Source organism: Branchiostoma floridae, chromosome 7, assembly GCF_000003815.2.
Source record: "Branchiostoma floridae strain S238N-H82 chromosome 7, Bfl_VNyyK, whole genome shotgun sequence".
Classification (NCBI taxonomy): Eukaryota; Metazoa; Chordata; class Leptocardii; order Amphioxiformes; family Branchiostomatidae; genus Branchiostoma; species Branchiostoma floridae.
The window spans coordinates 11,634,822-11,653,914 of NC_049985.1; the positions used below are offsets into that span (position 1 = coordinate 11,634,822).

The 19,093-nt window shown below is 40.7% G+C and overlaps 1 protein-coding gene across 1 annotated transcript in view; it reads left to right on the plus strand.

The window, feature by feature from the left end:
- LOC118418780 (activating signal cointegrator 1 complex subunit 3-like) overlaps positions 1 to 19,093 on the plus strand; it is a 40,037-nt gene that overhangs the window by 9,475 nt on the left and 11,469 nt on the right. Inside the window, exons 14-27 of the mRNA XM_035824817.1 lie at positions 281 to 415; positions 694 to 885; positions 1,433 to 1,657; positions 2,158 to 2,277; positions 2,636 to 2,800; positions 3,185 to 3,271; positions 5,300 to 5,476; positions 6,242 to 6,467; positions 7,030 to 7,283; positions 7,797 to 7,965; positions 8,595 to 8,815; positions 9,269 to 9,354; positions 9,918 to 10,084; positions 10,765 to 10,910. Of these exons, the coding sequence (XP_035680710.1) occupies positions 281 to 415; positions 694 to 885; positions 1,433 to 1,657; positions 2,158 to 2,277; positions 2,636 to 2,800; positions 3,185 to 3,271; positions 5,300 to 5,476; positions 6,242 to 6,467; positions 7,030 to 7,283; positions 7,797 to 7,965; positions 8,595 to 8,815; positions 9,269 to 9,354; positions 9,918 to 10,084; positions 10,765 to 10,910 (2,370 nt within the window). The remainder of the gene's footprint in view (positions 1 to 280; positions 416 to 693; positions 886 to 1,432; positions 1,658 to 2,157; positions 2,278 to 2,635; positions 2,801 to 3,184; positions 3,272 to 5,299; positions 5,477 to 6,241; positions 6,468 to 7,029; positions 7,284 to 7,796; positions 7,966 to 8,594; positions 8,816 to 9,268; positions 9,355 to 9,917; positions 10,085 to 10,764; positions 10,911 to 19,093) is intronic.

A 19,093-nucleotide genomic window follows, 5' to 3' on the forward strand; every position in this document is an offset into this window, starting at 1 on the left:
GAATTGTGTTTGAATATTGCTTACCTGGATGTCTAACCTTCATAAACGTATATAATGATATAACGTTATATACAAATGTATAAGTGTGAAAAACCGCTCCAGAAAGGTTTTTAGAAGAATTTTTGAATCAAGAAGAAAAAGTTGAACTTACCAACATACAGTCAAGTCAAGTATCAACATGCTAACATAGGACATCAAACAATGGGAAATCTCAAACATACCATATACACTTAAGCAAGATGATACTTGGTTTATGAATGCTTGCATTATATGTTTGTAGGTGCTTGTGTTTGTCCATGCCCGTAACGCCACTGTGAGGACAGCTACAGCTCTCAGAGACATGGCCACCAGCAGTGGGAATGGGAGCATCTTCTGTAGTCAGCAGAGTCCTGAGTATGGAGCTGCGGAGAAACAGGTGGGGCCTGAGATGGTTATGATTACCATACAATATGCCTTTGGTATTGGTATATGACATCACAGCTGCCATGCTGGTTAATTGAACCCAGGACTGTCTACAGGACCCGTCCCTCTGTCCTGGGACAGAAATTTGCTTGTTGGGACAGAAAATGTTTTTACCCCAACCGTTCCCAAAAGTAATACCTTGCAACCTCTCACTTATATCTTTAATGATATACGGTACCTTGCAACCTCTGACATATATTTCAATTAGTGAAATAACTTCCCACTGTCCAGGTAAACCGATCACGGAACAAGCAGCTACGGGATCTGTTCCCTGATGGCTTTGGGATCCACCACGCGGGGATGTTACGCCAGGACCGTAACCTGATGGAGCGACTGTTCTCCCGCGGGTTGATCCGTGTGCTGGTCTGTACAGCCACGCTGGCCTGGGGTGTCAACCTACCGGCACATGCTGTTGTCATCAAAGTGAGTTGGTAGTTACAGCCCTTTCACACATAGCCGACCATGCCGTCCCAACCTTCCCCCCTGACCGTGGTTGGGAGTAAGTCCTAAGCAAGGCCTGCCCACTGGCTTTTAAAGTCAAACTGTGGATATCAAAGTCAGGGAAGTTGTATTCTGTTTGCTAGAATAGGATAAACTCCCAGGCTACTCCCAACCCAGCAGGGGCCTTATTTTGGGACTGGTTTGGAGGAGAATCATTGTAAAGGTGCTGAATTTTTGTGACAGGGGCTTAATTGTCCTCCATATTTCATGAAAAAAAGGCTACATGTGCCTCAGCAGATAAAAGGCTAACATATATTATTAGACACTCAGAACATGAGACAACACTTTTGCTTTTAATCATTATGATCACACTTTTTCTAACCTAAGGAAACAATGATTTGCCAAGGCGGTGTGTTTTAGGCTTCTTTTGTTTTAATCTGCAGATTTTAGGTTTTGCAAACTGTCTAGAAGTGTTTCTTGTGACTTATTTGATTTTATAAGCTAATAGAACTAACTTCTTTGTTACCAGGGAACACAAATCTACGATGCCAAGCGGGGTTCATTCGTAGACCTGAGCATCCTGGACGTGATGCAGATCTTCGGTCGCGCGGGTCGTCCGCAGTACGATACGTTTGGCGAAGGCGTGATCCTGACCACCCATGACAAGCTGAGCCACTACCTGTCACTCATGACTCAACAGACACCCATAGAGAGCCAGTTTATACAGAACCTCACCGACAACCTCAATGCTGAGGTGAGAACTGTCAAATGTTTACACTTATGGTGAATTATTGTACTAAAAGATGGGTAGAATAAAAGAGACACACCAAAGGTGTGGAAGAGGATTTTTGTCCACTTGTTAAGTGTTTGCAGTGCGGTCACATTTGTAATTTATCATTGTACAATTTTTGGTTTAGGATTTCCACGCAGCAGGATGGGAATCATGTGATATAACCAATCACTGACAGGGATCTACATAAGACTGCCTTTTTGTAACAATAGTACAGCTGCACTTTGTACAGCATACATTTTTGCATGACTACCCCAAGAATACTCTTAGCTTGCATTTGACATCATCTGAGGAATGCAACTACACCCTTTAGTGACTAGGTTGGAATGTGCATATTGTCCTGGGACATTTACCAAAGTTGCTGTGTGTCTTGGACAGTCAATGATAGAGAAGGAGTAAAAATCTGCAAGATTCTCTTAAAGAATTTTTTTGTTAAATTTGTACAATTTCTTAAATGTTGACAGGTGTCCCTGGGCACAGTCACCAATGTTGAGGAGGCTGTCAGGTGGCTCAGCTACACGTACCTGTATGTCAGGATGAAGGCCAACCCACTGGCTTATGGGATATCCTACACTAATGCACAGGTAGGAAATATATTAAGTGTTGACATCAATAGCCCTGATTCTGAACCTGGAGTAAAAATTTACAACCCTTTGGTTGCAAATATTTTTTTTTGCAAAATGCAATCATTTCATCTGACTTTAAAAATAAATTGTTTCCTATATTGTGTTGATTGCAAAATCTGAAACAGCTATCCCCCTTTTGTGTTGGTCACTATCATTGTCATTGCTGTTAAAGAAGCAAAATGTATATCATTCTGTAACAATTATTATGGTCATCTTTAATCCAGTTACACATGAAACTATTCGAGGATATTTCTCCCTATACCCTACTGAAATTGAGTGCATTTTTCCTCAAATTACACAAATTTGAAAAACATAGAAAGATCCAGATTTGGAGGAGTTCCGTCGCGAGCTGATTGTTGCAGCCGGTCGCCAGCTGGACAAGGCGCGCATGATACGGTTTGAGGAGAGAACTGGTTACCTCCACCCCACCGACCCCGGACGTACGGCCAGCCATTTCTACATCAAACACGACAGTGTGCAGGTAAGAGTTATATTAAGAAAGGTCATCAAGTCTTAACTCATTCCAGATCAGTTTAATTTATATATTCTGTAACGTTTTGAAGCAGGTAAGGAAAAACAATTTCACCATTAATCAGCACTTAACACTGTATCTTACTATTTTGTTTTAGGGCAAGTACTGTCCCTAAATCTGATACAAATGTATGTCCTCTTTATATTGAAAATACATGTATTACACTGAATACTATGTGACATGTGTATCCACTTCTGTGGTCTCTATTAAAAGATCCTCTCAAGTTAACCATCTTAGTTTCTGTTCCACTGTGAACTAGTAGCTGACACTTTGTTATGTTTTATGATACAAGTCACCAATTAACTACTAATCTATACTATTCCACTTTTCCAGGTGTACAATGAGTTTCTGAAACCCTTGATGACGGAGTCAGACATCTTAGCCATGGTGGCCAAGTCCCATGAGTTTGATCAAATCAAGGTGAGATCAGCTTTGTTGTTGTCAAACTGCAATGTGTATCTTTTTTTGAAATAGAAATTTGTAACATGTGGTGTCCCGCAAGGCTCCATACTAGGACCTCTTTTATTTTTGATTTATGTAAACGACCTACCCATGATATCAGAGAAATTTTTCGCTTTACTATTTGCCGACGACACCAATCTTTTTATTTCGCATAAAAATTTTGATACACTTATTTCAACAATAAGTGACGAACTTTGCAAATTAAATCAATGGTTTAAGTCAAATAAGCTGTCCCTAAATATAGACAAAACAAATTTCATAATTTTCACAGGAAGAAATAAGAAATACAGTAAAGAAATGGCTAAGATATACATAGAGAATAAACCCATTAAACATGTAAGTAATGCACGGTTTCTAGGAGTCGTTATGGATGAAAAACTCACGTGGAAATTTCACATTGACATTATTTGCAAAAAAATTTCTAAGAATATTGGTATTATAAGAAAAGTTGCAAATTGTCTATCTCGTAAAATATTTATGACTCTTTACCACAGCTTGATATACCCCTACTTAACATATTGTAATATCATCTGGGCTAGTACTTACACTACCTCAATAAAACCTCTGCACCTGCTACAAAAACGTTTTGTTAGAATTGCTTCAAACGCCTCATTTATAGCAAACTCAGCAGCTTTGTTTCACAATCTGAAAATCTTGACAGTATATGATATAAACAAATTACAGTCAGCCATTTTCGTCCATAAAGTTATTCACAACAGTCCCTCTTTACCAGTCCTATATAAAGACATATTCAAGTACAACTCAGATATTCACGATCACAGTACGAGGCAGCAAAACAGACTTAGACCTATTAAAACAAAATCTAACCTAACACAATTCACTATATTGTTTAGGGGCCCATCCATATGGAACACTCTAAGTCTTTCCAACAGAAATTGTCAGTCGCTTACCGTTTTCAAGAAAAGCATAAAAAACGACCTCATAGAGAAGCCAACTATCTGCTCCTGATTTATTTGTTCCCTTGCTTCTTGATTATATTATGTTCAGTTATTTTTAAGTATTATACCATGTACTTGGTGCCTGTTTGTTGCATCCCTTGCTTTGATTTTCTGTATTTGCTTTCATTCGATATTTGCTAGCAGGTTAATTCTATGATTTTGACTTATTTCTTTATGATCTGTAGATCATGTTCAGTTTTGTCTGCTTCAGTTTTTTTAGCTAGATCATTTGTTGCGTCATGATGATCACTGGGTTTCATTTGATTTATTTGATTTATTATGGTTTGATGTATGGTCTTCATATTCATTTAATAGCATTATGATTTGTAAAGTTTGAAGGGGGTAGAGGTTGTATAAGCCACACGGCTTTTTCTCTCCCCTTGCACGTTCTGTTGTTTTCTTTAATTTGCTGTATTTATGATTGTTTTTAAAGTGCAAAATAAAATCAAAATCAAAAAAAAAATAGTTGAACTGTAATTTCCAACACGAAAATTGGACTCACCCAAATTTTCTTTAAAAGTATATCTTTGTTTAGTAAGTTTTTTGGCAATGCCTATGAGGTGAAGCCCTTGATATCTGTTGCCAATGAGATGAAAAAAATCGTTCCTTTACATTCCCTGTGGAATTGCTATTTTTTGTAGCCCTAAGCTGTGTGCTAAGCTGTGTGACTTTTCGCCAGAGCAGGAAATGTCAAAATTTGTTCGGTTGATGTTTTCATTTCCTAGGGAAACTTTTAAATGTGAAGACTACTACACATGTATATTTGTTTTTGCTCTGTTTCTCCTTCTTCTACGAATGATTAAGGTCAAGGACATGTGCCAGACAGCTGTCACTATGGTTACCAGTAAAGTAGCAGGCACATATATTCGGTTACATAATGTAGAAAATGGCTCAGGTCACTAAATATAAATGTGTTGGAGTAAGAATATACATAACAGTATTCAGTGTTAGACTACAACATGTGAAGGTAAACATTATATAATTTGCTTGCAAATGTCACATTTCTAGTTACCTGATGTTTTTTCAGGTACGAGATGATGAGATGTCAGAGTTGGATGAGCTTCTGGACTCCGTCTGTCCGTTGCCCGTGCCCGGCGGGGTGGAGAACAGTTACGGGAAAGTCAACATTCTGCTGCAGACGTACATCTGTCGTCATCGTGTGGACAGCTTCTCACTCATGTCCGACATGGCGTATGTGGTGCAGGTGGGGCTTTCACTTTTGACTTTTTTTTTTTTTTTCCAGGGCAATACACTCTAGACAGGTCCTTTGATCTGCTTTTCAGTCAAGCCTGGAATATTGTACAAATGCATGTCATTGTGCAAATGTCAAATGCGTTACAACATCATGTATATAGACAATTACACAATATACTGTGTTTAGAGGCCCTGACCTGGGATGATGGCATCTATGTTTACTGTAACGCCAGGAACCATGAATTCAGCATTTCCTTTCACTCAACACTTTTCAGTACCCTTCTGCCAAATACAGTTCAGCAGGGTAGGAAGCATTCCAAGACAAGTAAAGTACAGGAGTTAATAATGTACATTTGTAAGGTCCTGAAGATTGAAGGTCATCAAGTAATCATTTCCTTCAAATTACTGTGATGGTTATGGCTTAGTTGCTATTTTTCCAGGAAAGCTGGATTAAATGGTATAGAGGTAAAAGACATTTATCAGGATTTTTCAGGAATGGGGTAAACACCGCAATGCACTTCCACAATGCGCTTAACAGTTGACATGATACTGAGTAGCCAGCTAGCTTTTTGATAAATGATGTTAAGTAGTGATGTGTACAGCCATCCCAAAGTGTTCAATTTATGATTCCAACAGATTAAAACTGATTTCAAAACTGACTTTTTATTTGGCAAATTTAGCAACTGAGACATGTACCATACTGGAACTAAAAGTCTGCACAGATATGTTTTAGAACTCCTACAACAACTACACTGTCATACATTCTCCCCACCAGAATGCAGGGCGTATCCTGAGAGGGCTGTTTGAGATCACCCTGAGGAAAGGCTGGCCCCTGATGGCTGGCAAACTCCTGGAGCTCAGTAAGGTGGTGGACCGCCAGCTCTGGCCGTTTGAACACCCTCTGCACCAGTTCTCCATCCTGTCCAAGGAGATCCTGCACAAGCTGGAGGCACGAAGCCTCAGTGTGCACAGGATCAAGGACCTGCAGGCTGACGAGATTGGTGAGAACTAGTGTGTTGAGTTAGTGGGTTAATGACTAGTTTGTTGATGGTAGACTTCAAATACCATGCAAATGACATACATTCTATAAAATGATAAATAACCATGCAAATTATATATAAACTGATACATGTGTATTACAGGTAATAAACATTGTATACACAATTTCTGTATAATGAAAGTAAAGCACTTACTAGCAAGCTTTCAGTCAGTCCTCTAAAACTTTTCAAACTGAAGTGACACAAAGCTTATGTCATGTACATGTAGCCTAAAGAACAGAAGTATCATTTAAATTGGAGAAGTATCATAGGACTGATAAAAAGCTTGCTTGCTTGTAAGCACTGTGCTTTGTATATGGAAATACAGGTAGCACATTACATTTTTATGCATTTGTATTGTCAATTACCATCACAGATTAACTTTTAACTGTTTCATTCGATTTTCAGATTTATTTTGTTTTGCTGTGATTTGTTTGAAATAAGGTAGTTATAATCTTACATTTCTTTTACTTGTCCACCTGCATGTATTGGTTCTGTATCAAAACATTTTTTAAAACTTGTATAGGGAGAATGATTCATCATGTGAGGATGGGTAAGATGGTGAAACAAGCTGTGTACCAGCTACCTTCTCTGGAATTGGATGCCGCTATCCAACCCATCACTCGCACGGTGCTACGGGTGCGCCTCACCATCTCGCCGACCTTCACGTGGAACGACCGTGTCCACGGGACGGTGTCGGAGCCCTGGTGGATCTGGGTGGAGGACCCAGAGAACCACCACATCTATCACTCCGAGTACTTCCTCATACAGAAGAAACAGGTACTGTGGGTTGGTGAGTGAGTGAGTGGTGAGTGAGTGAGTGAGTGAGTGAGTGAGTGAGTGAGTGAGTGAGTGAGTGAGTGAGTGAGTGAGTGGAGTGAGTGAGTGAGTGTGAGTGAGTGAGTGAGTGTGTGAGTGAGTGAGTGAGTGAGTGTGTGAGTGAGTGAGTGAGTGAGTGGAGTGAGTGAGTGAGTGTGAGTGAGTGAGTGAGTGTGTGAGTGAGTGAGTGAGTGTGTGAGTGAGTGAGTGAGTGTGTGAGTAAGCAAGAGTGAATGAGTGGAGGGAGTGAGTGGATGAGAGTGAGTGAGTTAATGAATGAGTGAGTAAGTGAGTGTGAGTGCGTGCATCATTATGTTGTAGTGCTTAAATTTGATTCACTTAAAATTGTTTGTTGCTTATAGGTTGAGTCAGTACTATTTCAGGAGGATGGTATATTTTTCATGTTCTTGACCAACATGTCCTTCTTCAGCTATTAAAACATCCCTACTAATGTTGAGTTTACCTTGTTTGCAGGTGAAGACAGAGGAAGCACAGACCCTTGTGTTCACCATCCCCATCTTCGAGCCCCTCCCCAGTCAGTACTACGTGCGGGCCATCTCGGATCGCTGGCTCGGCGCCGAGGCCATGTGTGCCATCTCCTTCCAACACCTCATCTTACCTGAGAGACATCCTCCACATACAGGTGATGGTCTTCAGAAAAAATATTTGTAAATGGTCCAAAACGTCTCCAAGATTTGTGCAGTTTGCAAGGTTTACAAGATTGCAAGATCAAGTCTATGACATTTGGTTTCTATGTTTATTTTTTTCTAGGACTTTGACACTGGTATTCTTACCATACTAGGGCTGCATATGTGCACCTTGCAATTGGTGCTCCCAAAATTGGAACTGTGCACCCAATTTTTATCCATGCGTGTACTGGTGTACCCAATTATTTTCATAAGTTTACATACTTTTGTACGTATATGACTTGAACAGAAGTGTCATTTCAACTTCAGAAGGATCAGAGGGTATATTAGTTTGTATATCAATGTCATTACTGTCACAGATGACCTTCAATTCTTTCATTTGAGTTGTTTTGTTTCATTTGCTCTGTGTGAAATAGATCAGAATCTTACATTTTTATTTACTTCAAATTGTTGTATTGGTTCTGCTTTAAATCTTTTTTCTAACTTGTATGCAGGTAGAATAATATCATCGTGAACATATTGAAAAAACTTTTAGTGCACCCAAGTTTTTTTGTTGGGTGTACCAGTGCAGCCAATCCGAAAAAAAAAAGATTTTCGAGCCCTAAAACCAGTATCTCTGTTTCAGAACTGCTGGACTTGCAGCCCCTCCCAGTCACAGCACTGAGGGATCCATCGTTGGAGAGTCTGTACAACTTCACCCACTTCAACCCCATCCAGACCCAGATCTTCCACACCATGTACCACACTGACACCAACGCCCTGCTGGGGGCGCCCACCGGATCAGGCAAGACTGTCGCTGCAGAGCTGGCCATCTTCAGAATCTTCCGAGAGTACCCCAAGACTAAGGTGTGCGGTTGATAGGATATTGATTTGAAGGGCACCCCAATATGTTGCTTTGGTTCTCTGATATTTTTAGCAAAAAATATCAGCAAAACATCAAGATGAAAACAGCAGTCCAAAAGCTACAATGTACACGTACAGGCTTTCCTTTTTGGACTTGGGATGATTTTCTTTTTCAGCACTTGTAATAGGTATACAAAGTAACTGGCAATTTCAGCTATTATTCCAAAGCTGTACTTATAAATAATTTTTTCTGGGCACAAAGTGCACAATATATTTAGTGATTGAGGTGTCTGTTTTGTTACTGCCATGGCCAACAAGTTTCCACATGTACACCCTTGATTTAGCTGTGCAACACCCTTGCCTATCAGTGCAACACCCCTAGGCCTGCTATTTCTTGCATGGCTAGATTTTCCACTTCTCATAAAATAGACTTTGAACTTATCTCCAATACTTTAGGCTGTGTATATAGCTCCACTGAAGGCCCTGGTCAGAGAGCGTATAGAAGACTGGAAGATCCGTTTTGAGAAGAAGCTGGGCAAAAGGTAAAATCATCTTCATTTAAGCAGTCTTGTAAAAGTCATTTGTATGTTTCATCGTTTGTTAGAATGATCAGCTAAATGGGACAAGGTAATAGTCTTTTTTAACTGTTGAATCTTAATGCAGATATACATTGTGTAAGCTAGCAAATTTGAATGAATTAAGAGATTTTAGATAATGATACTTATTAGAACGTAACTATATAGTTGAGATTTATATATGATATGATAAGTCATTTAGTTTCCCAAAGTATCAGTCCTGAGTCAGCTTGCAGATGTGTCTTATATGACGATCCTAGGGGGGTCCGCGGCATGCTCCCCGTGGAAAATTTTTAAATGTAGACCCTCTTAACTCAATTTCTTCTATTTTGAGGGACAAATTTGCTGGTAGACCAACCTTAGGTCAATTGATATCTTAACATGCCAATTTTTGTCCGTCACAGAGGGCAGTAGCTAAGATTTTTGTCCATCCCCAGTGTCAAAATTATGTTAAAGGACTTAAGGATGGATGTTGGCTAGAACCCTATAATGTGCCTCCATGTCCTGTATTGTTGACATGTTGCTTACAGAGTTGTTGAGTTGACTGGAGATGTGACGCCTGACATGAAGGCCATCTCACAGTCGGACGTCATCGTGACCACGCCCGAGAAGTGGGACGGAGTCAGCCGCAGCTGGCAGACACGCAGCTACGTCAAAGCTGTGACGCTTCTTATCATAGACGAGATCCACCTGCTAGGTGTGGTTGGGTTGTTTGTTTGTGTCATATTTATTTATTTTACTGACATGCAGTCAAGGCTGCCCAAATTGTTATTGGGTGGGACAACTTCTCTCTCTTTGCAGCCAGGGGTTGAATTGTGAGGAATTAAGCAAAAGGTGGGGCTAAATCACAAGGGTCTGGAGCAAGCTGCCATTCAGCGCTAACTAAGGTAACCTCAATATGACAGCAATTTCCCCATGTGCAGCCAAAGAACTGTAGGTTTTGAAACACTCACACCAAGAAGGACCCTTATTTGATAGCAGTTGCTATAAAGGGACTTTCAGCAACTGGTGTCCGGACATTGAAAATTTGATGCAGAGGAGAAACTAGACTAGTGGTCTGCTGAAAATCTTTGTTTGTATGACTTGGTAGATAAGTTGCTTGTGACACAACATACTGTAAATGCATAAATGTTCACGGTGGTTTTATGTTTGCCGCGAACCGCGAACTTAAAACCACTGCGAACATTTATCCATGGCAGTAAGAGACTACAGTGCATGGTGCTACCGCAAATGTAAAACCACCGAAAACAGTCCTTTTTCCCGTTATCGCAAAATTAGATCCCCGTGAACTTAGTTAGGCCTTCATGATAACCGTCATTGTCATGTATCCTATGCCTCTCAAAATGTTTAGTGACTGACTTTCTTGGACTGACACAGGTGAGGATCGAGGTCCGGTGTTGGAGGTGATCGTGTCGCGTACAAACTTCATCTCCTCACACACGGACAGGTCCGTCAGGGTGGTGGGACTGTCCACTGCCCTGGCGAACGCCAGGGACCTCGCTGACTGGCTCGGGATAAATCAGGTAATGCACATGTATCATTTTTCATGATATGTTTTGGTATTACCTTATGTCATCATTTACATGTATGTCATACCTTGGCTTTGATAACATAATTGTGATGCGGTCTTCCTAGCTGCATTACGAGGGGCGTTCAATAAGTAATAACTCTGACCCACTTTCAGTTGTTTGATCTAGATGAAATTTTGCATGTGTAATGATTCATATCTCTATAGATTATGTTGCAAAAAAGAGCTCTGAACTAATTGTGGTTTCTGTCTGATTTACTGGTGTTTGAACTGAGGTAGGTGTGAAATGGACCAGGTGTGAAATGGAGCCAGTTGAGTGTCGCGCAGTGATCCGGTTTTTGTATTTGAAAGGACGCACACCAAAGGAGACTTTTGATGAAATGAAAGAAACTTATGGTGATGATGCCCCATCATAGGACCTTGTAAAACGCTGGCATCCTGAATTCAAACACGGCCGGAAGTCTGTGGAAACAGCTCCCAGACCTGGTCGTTCTTCTTCTGCCATTGATGAGTCATCTGTTGGAGGACCAACCTGGGGTGTCCTACAAAAACGGTGTTCAGAGCTGCATCAAACGATGGGAGAAATGCATAACTCTGGGTGGTTCCTATGAAGAGAAAGACTGATAACTGTGCCAAGTTTCATCAATCTCCTTCTATGGGAAATGAGTCAGAGTTACTACTTATTGAACGCCCCTCGTATAGTATTACGTGATTTCATTTAACAGTATCACAAGAGCTTCTGCTTATATTACACAGGATCATATTCCTTTGATGAATTATTCAAACGCAACTTCTTTAAATTTGGGTAGGTAAAGAATGGCAGAAAGAGAGGGATGAGCTTCTGACTCTCAGTACCATGCCTTAGACATAGTGGATAATAAAAAGGCTGTTGAACTACTTTTTGATATAATGATTGAATCAATGATCAGTTGAACAACATGTTATCAACAACACGTAGATTTATTGCCCAACACTGAATAAAGGGCACTACATAAACCAATGATAACACCTTGAGGTGAAACAGTTGGGATATAGGATTTACTGCATAATAAAGGCCAGAGGTGCATTTAGTCAGCATCTGTTCTTAATTCTTGTAATTTTAAAGTTAATTTGGCTGATACATATTGAATATGTTGGCTTCTCTTAGTACAGTATATAGTGGAGATTTTCACTGCCATTTGCCTTTGACTGTCCATTACATATTAGCCACATCAACTTAAGTAACCATACTGGTTAACCCCTTACAAGTTCAATATTGTATAGAGTTGTCAGGCTTAAGCAGCTACAGAAACCTCGCCATTACATCAACAACTGGCCTAAGGTGGGCCTGAAGTATTAGGCCACAGCAAGTAGCTTTTATGGATGACATGAGTGTGAATATGTAACATTCAAAATCAAAGCCTATTTGATTGTAATGCCATGTTTTGTCAATCTGCAATTATTCTTTTTACAAGGTTTGTGGTCTTCAAATCTTTTTATTATTTCCACCTTGTTTTTTTTCGCCTGAGCGCATTATATTTGGAGTCTGAAGAGGATGTCATCCATAAAATTTACTTCTTGTGGCCTTTTTTTTAAATAACAACTAAGGCTAAACAGGCATTGGGAGTGATCAAACATATTTTGTGAGCATGCCCAGCAAGGACAAAATGAATAACTTGCATACACATCACTAGTAAGACCAAACCTAGAATATGCCACAACATGTGCAAAGAAAGACAAAGATTAACTGGAATGGGTACAGAACTACATGTGAACTACCAGATTCTGTACAAACAACTGCAACATTGGTCCTAGTGTCATGAAATGATCATGAAGACAGATTTACAGTCCAGGCTATGCATGATCATGTACAAAATGACCATAAACTGCTAGATGTACCAACTACTAGCACTAACTATCCAACTACTAATAAATAAATCCAATGTGACGTCTAAAGATTTGACACATAAAAGTTGAAGTAATAATTGTACTGGCTACACTTATGTCCAACACTGAATAAATGCACATTAAGATTAACCACTGATATTGATAACAGAAGACCTTGAGGTGAACCAGTTTGATATTTGTGGGAGGCAGGGTTTACTCCATCACAAAGACCAGAAATACATTTCTTAAGCATCTGATCTTAACTATTTTTGCATTAAAGTTTTATTTGGCCACTGCATTGACTGCATTAAATAATTATGTTTCTTAGTAAAATGACTATGGAGATTTTCACTGCTATTTGCCTGTGATGTCTTTTCATCACAAAACATTTCTAGATTGCAAATTTATATTAGGCAGATCCCCTTTTAACCATACTGGTGAACCCCATAATGGGGCATTCCACTCCAGATGGGACTCTTATTTTTTGATAGCTATTAATTGTAGGAAGTGACAAATGTATGCTACATAACATTATACGATAAAGTACCTGTTAGCCCCACGTGCATTAAAAAGCATTCAGTCTTCTACAAAACTTCCCAAGTAACCCTCTAATTAACGTAATCAATGTCAGCCTATGGCAGAATACAATGTGCCTGACAACGCCTGACTTAAGTTCAAAGGTAATTTCAGGGGTGCTAAGAAAAACATATCTTGTTATGTGTTCTTTGATATCTTGTGAACAATTGACCTTCTTGGTGTGCTTTAAGCGCCCCTAATTTATGCCAAGAATTTTCACGATATAGGAAGTGTCTAGCCTGGGTACCATCCGGATAGTAGTTCGCTCCTATGTTCACTTCTGCTATCCGTCTGGAGACGTGCGCATTCAAACCGTTTGGTGGTGACGCCAGTTGATGAGCAAATCAAGGAATGGGTTCTAGAGCACTCGTTCGATGACAACAGGCCGGCGCCCACATGCGCTAGGGGACGTGGGGCTTTTCCGGTGTTGGAACACCGGTTCGAACAATCACATGAACCCATTCCATGATTCGCTCCTATGTGGGGACCAATCAGCGTCTGCGTCCAAAATTTGGACGATTCCAGACATTGAGATGGTCCGCGTTCCCAGACGGAAACACAGAGAAGCGACTGTATATAGTGTATAATGAATGTCAGAGCTAGAAGCGACTGTATATAGTATATAATGAACGTCGGAGCGAACTACTTTCCGGATGATACCCAGGCTAGGAAGTGTCTACATGTATAGGGTATACATGGGTAGGGTCTGCATGGGTTTAGTGAGTGTCATATTGTTTTACAAAGTCAACACACTTCACGTAATTCGCCACAAGTGGAATTCCATAAAAGGTCGGCTGATCATGTATTCGTTGATATATTATCTGTTGGAATATAACACTCCCTTCTGCAGTGAATATTATCTGTTGGAATATAACACTCCCTTCTGCAGTGAAATGCCCCTTAAGTTCAATATTATATACAGATATCAGGCTTCAGAAACTACAGAAACCCACTTGTACCTGGGCATTACATCAACAATTGTCCTAAGGTATGGTACAGACATTAGGAGTGATCTAATCTTGATTTGTGGGCATGCTCACTCAGCAAGGATAAAATCACTTAGTACATATACACGTCACAAGAAATACCAAACCTAGAATATGCCCCAACAGTATATGCGTTCCATGTACAAAGAAAGTCAAGGATATACTTAAAAGGGTACAAAACCAAGCTGCAGTACAACAAACAACTATGACATGAGTGCTTGTGTCACGAATTGAAGACAGGTCTTGGGGGCTGTCATGCAAAAACTGACGAAAAATGTCCAGACTATGTATGATGTACAAAATGACAAATAAACTGTTTGACATACCAACTACTAAAAGTACCTAATTCCAGGTCAGAAAATAACTACTAAGAAAGCATGTGTATTGTGTAAATACCACTTAATATCCACATTTTTTCTACAAAAGGATGACTTTTCTAAAAAATACCCTGTGCTAAATAGACTTCCAAATTCTCCTCCCCCATGTCCAGTGGGATTTTAAGCTACCAACATATCAATTGCCATGTACATTTTTAGGCTGGAAATAGCATCTTTATTGAGTTTGATGCCACTGGGAACTTGTGTCAGGAGCCTAAATTTTTGGTCTGAGAATAATAAAACTGCCCAATTCAATCATTTTAAAGTGGTTTTTGAGTAAAAAATGCAAAAGAAGTCCTTTTTTCCACGCACCCCTATATAAAAGGACCCCTATATAAGAATACAGCAGGACAAAATGTCTATTTTGGATTTGAAATGGCCTATAAACCTCAATAAAATAATTCCCTAGAAACCTGAGTCAATCAAATAATTCCCAAGGCCTATGTCAAAGAATGTATTTCACTTCTATGTAATGTTACTTGTATCCATGGTATGGTGTGAAATATAAGGATTTCAAAGCAGATTATGGCTGAAAAGTGAGGATAAGAGCTATAGGCTTATACTTATAGTCACTGTGCTTAGCTGGAATTTGTTTGTACCACTGTCAATTATTTTACATTAGATTACAGAAAAAGGTATGGTATGATGCACTTACATTTAGGTGATCTTGTTTCCACTTTGTATCCATCTGTTGACTCTGCAGTTCTATTGTCTTATGGTCCTGTAATTAGACTGTTTCTTGCCCTGTCACTATGGTATGTTTGGTAAGCCTGTGGACCACTTTGGATCTGATTGTCCTCGCTGTCTTCAAGGTCGGCATCTGCTGTGTCCAGGATTCTGCCACGCCATCTTTGGAGGTGGTTTGTCCATCACGAACAGTTCCGCTGTGTGTTGGTCAGGGGTGTTGTTTTTTTTGAGACAGATGGTGTCCAGGTTATCCGCTGTGTCGTGTGTTGACTGAAGAGGGGTACCCACGTTTTCATCTCTCAGCTGATCTGAGGACTCTGCTGTGAAGCTGTGGTATTGTATGGGAGGAGCATTTTCATGGTCTTGTTGGTGATCATTCAGAGGTGGTGTTGGTTCTCTGTGTATATCTGCTCGTACAGTGAAGCTGTTTGATTGTTTTGGAGAAGGGCCTTCTGTCTTCAGTCCTTGCCCTCTGGGAGCTGGTCCTTGCTATGGCCGTGTGTCTGATAGCTGGAGAGATGGTCTGGAAGGGGTACCTTCTGTCTGCATCATTTTGGAGGTGCGGCCAGCTCCATCACTACTGCTTCCGGCCTTGTTAGTGCGGCGGGTTGTACTGGAGGTGTCTTCTTCCATCTGTAGCCTTGAAGAAGGTGGTGCTTCTGCCACTTCTATTGTAGATCCTCCTTGTCCATGGACAGGCCCACTGAAGACAGCCGTCTCCAAGTCTTGCCTCTGTTGACCATGAGGTGGTGGTACCAGTGCCACAGGAGCATTGCTCGGCCAGCCAAATGTCTCCCTCAGTGCTCTGCGGAAGTCTGGCATCCTGAAGCTGTAGACAATGGGGTTGACCATAGATGACAGAGTCATATACAGCAGTACAGCTATTTGTGTGGTGATGCGCATTGGAGAGGATGGCTGTTGTTTTGCAACTGCATTCATTACAACCAGAAGCACGAGGGTTCCAACCCACACAGCTAGGCTTATGGCATGAGGTGCCAACTTTTTGAAGGCCCTGGTCTGGTAGAGCCACAGGTCATGGTTTTCATCCCTCTGCTGTTGTTTTCTTGCCTCTTTGAAGATGAGGAAGTAGAAAAAGGAGATGATGAGATAGGCCAGGACAATCAATCCTGTCATGATGTTTTGAATGACAGCTGTTGAGGCAGACTGTGAACCACACTGTGGGGTTGTGTTGGGATTCTCCAGTCTTTCAATGGTTATGTACACAACTCGCGACAGCAAGGAAAGGGCCAAGACCACAAGTGTGCCAACAGCCACACGCTTTGTGGTGACTTTCTGGTGGTAGTGCAGGGGTTGGCAGATGAAGTAATACAGTTCCATTGCCATCAGGAGATATGTGCCACTCATGGATTCTCCAAACCATCGATACAGCTGTCCCCGCACCAAACATGCTCTCTTGATTTTGCTGTCATCCGTCTCGAAAATGGTGTAGATATATGTGGGAATGATACAGCACATGAAAATGATGTCGTATACAGCTAGGCTGCACCGAAGGTAGTTACAAGGCTTTTGGAGATACTCCTTCTTGTAGACCAAGTAGATAACCAGCAGGCCACAGCCCACTGCCACCACCAGGCTGACCATGAGATATGCAGTCTGGAGAACAAGAGACGTCGAAGATTGGGCAGTATTCCAGCCGGAAACCTGCTCATCCGCCGCCATTTTTGTTTCATTGCCAGTCTATGGACTAGTCAACATGTTTATCACAAAGAACGCTCTACATTTGAAAGTGGTAGCTTGGGTGGTGATGAAGTAAACAGCAACACCGCTCTCCATCAAGAGCAAGATGGGAATGATGATCTCCCCTTTGATAAAATAAGATATATCGAATTCAACAATGGTGTTTGCAAAACATCTTGGAGAAATGAATTATCAATTACCACCCTTCATACATGAAATGAAGCATTTACCACAATTAAGCCTCATTCATGCCTCTGACATCAAGCGCACTTCAGAAAGCTTCTAATGTCGTAATTATCAAGAGTGTTGTAAAACTGCAGTAGGACCAGTCAAAGTTTGAGTCCCTTAACATTTTGTACTTTAGATACAAATCATTGTTTTAGACATCATATAGTACATGTATCAGGAAACAATATCTAAATTGACTTCTTAATATGATTTGTTCTTAGAAGTACCTCAGCCATGACTTGTTCATACTAAGCAAAGTAGCTGTTGGTTTCCCATAAAACAGATTTAGAAAACAGTTTGCTAATGTTCTCCATGTGTAATCTTTTCCTATATATTATTAGAGAAAGATTGCTTATGACTACCGGTAGAATACAGGCCTACCATGTTATTAAAGCGATGATCACTTCATTTCATCAATGTTGATGAAAAATTCACATGGATTGCAAAGAATCCAGAACCTATGTACTGTGGGCTTCATTGACGACTACTCTGCACAAAGAGATATTTTGGACAATAAGCCAATCAAAATTTCAACTGCACAGGTGCTGAATATCATAATTACCAACACCGCACATTTCAGCCTGATGATAGTATTAGATGTTTTAAATTTGGATGCTCCTTGACTTGCTTAGAACCATGTACATAGTATGTATCTTTTAGCATACTCATGTTCTTTAAAAAACACGTTCTTGCATGTTTAATGATTCATAGGATTCACAAATGCATAAAGTGGATCTACAACCCTACCCTAATTCAGAAGGTAGAATAAAAAATCTCCCCAGTACATTGGACCCAGCTTTGCATTACAACGGACAATAACCATTTCTATGGCCTTACTGATCAGAGTGCAGTGCAACAGATTATATTTCTTATCAAAAATTATAATCAGAAATGTTTTTGGCCCTTCTGCATGAGTATGATTAAAAATAAAAGGAAAATGAAGTGAAATAAAAAGAAGTAAGACATAGCAGAATGGTAACTTGAAAATTAGTTGCAGCTCACCATTTTGGATCTGATTGTCCTCACTGTCTTCAAGGTCGGCATCTGTTGTGTCTAGGATTCTGCCACGCCATCTTTGGAGGTGGTTTGTCCATCACGAACAGTTCCGCTGTGTGTTGGTCAGGGGTGTCGTTGTCTTGGAGACAGATGGTGTCCAGGTTAGCCGCTGTGTCGTGTGTTGACTGAGGAGGGGTACCCTCATTTTCATCTCTGAGCTGATCTGAGGACTCTGCTGTGAAGCTGTGGTGTTGTATGGGTGGAGCATTAACCTGGTATTGTGGACGATCATTGAAAGGTGGTGTTGGTTCTCTGTGTATGTCTGCTTGTACAGTGAAGCTGTGCAGATGTTTAGAAGAAGTGTTTGTTGCCTTGCCTTGTCCATGATCCTTGAGAGGTGGTGTTGGTTCTCTGTGTATGTCTGCTTGTATGATGAAGCTGTGTGGATGTTTGAGAGAAGTGCCTGCGGTCTTCAGTCCTCGCTCTTTGGGAGGTGGTTCTTGCTTTGGCTGTGTAGCTTTGATAGCAATGAGAGAGATGGTGTGGAAGGGGTACCTTCTGTCTGCATCATTTTGGAGGTGCGGCCAGCTCCATCACTACTGCTTCCGGCATTGTTCGTGTGGCGGGTTGTACTGGAGGTGTCTTCTTCCATCTGTAGCCTTGAAGAAGGTGGTGCTTCTGCCACTTCTATTGTTGATCCTCCTTGTCCATGGACAGGCCCACTTGAAACAGCCATCTCCAAGTCTTGCCTCTGTTGACCATGA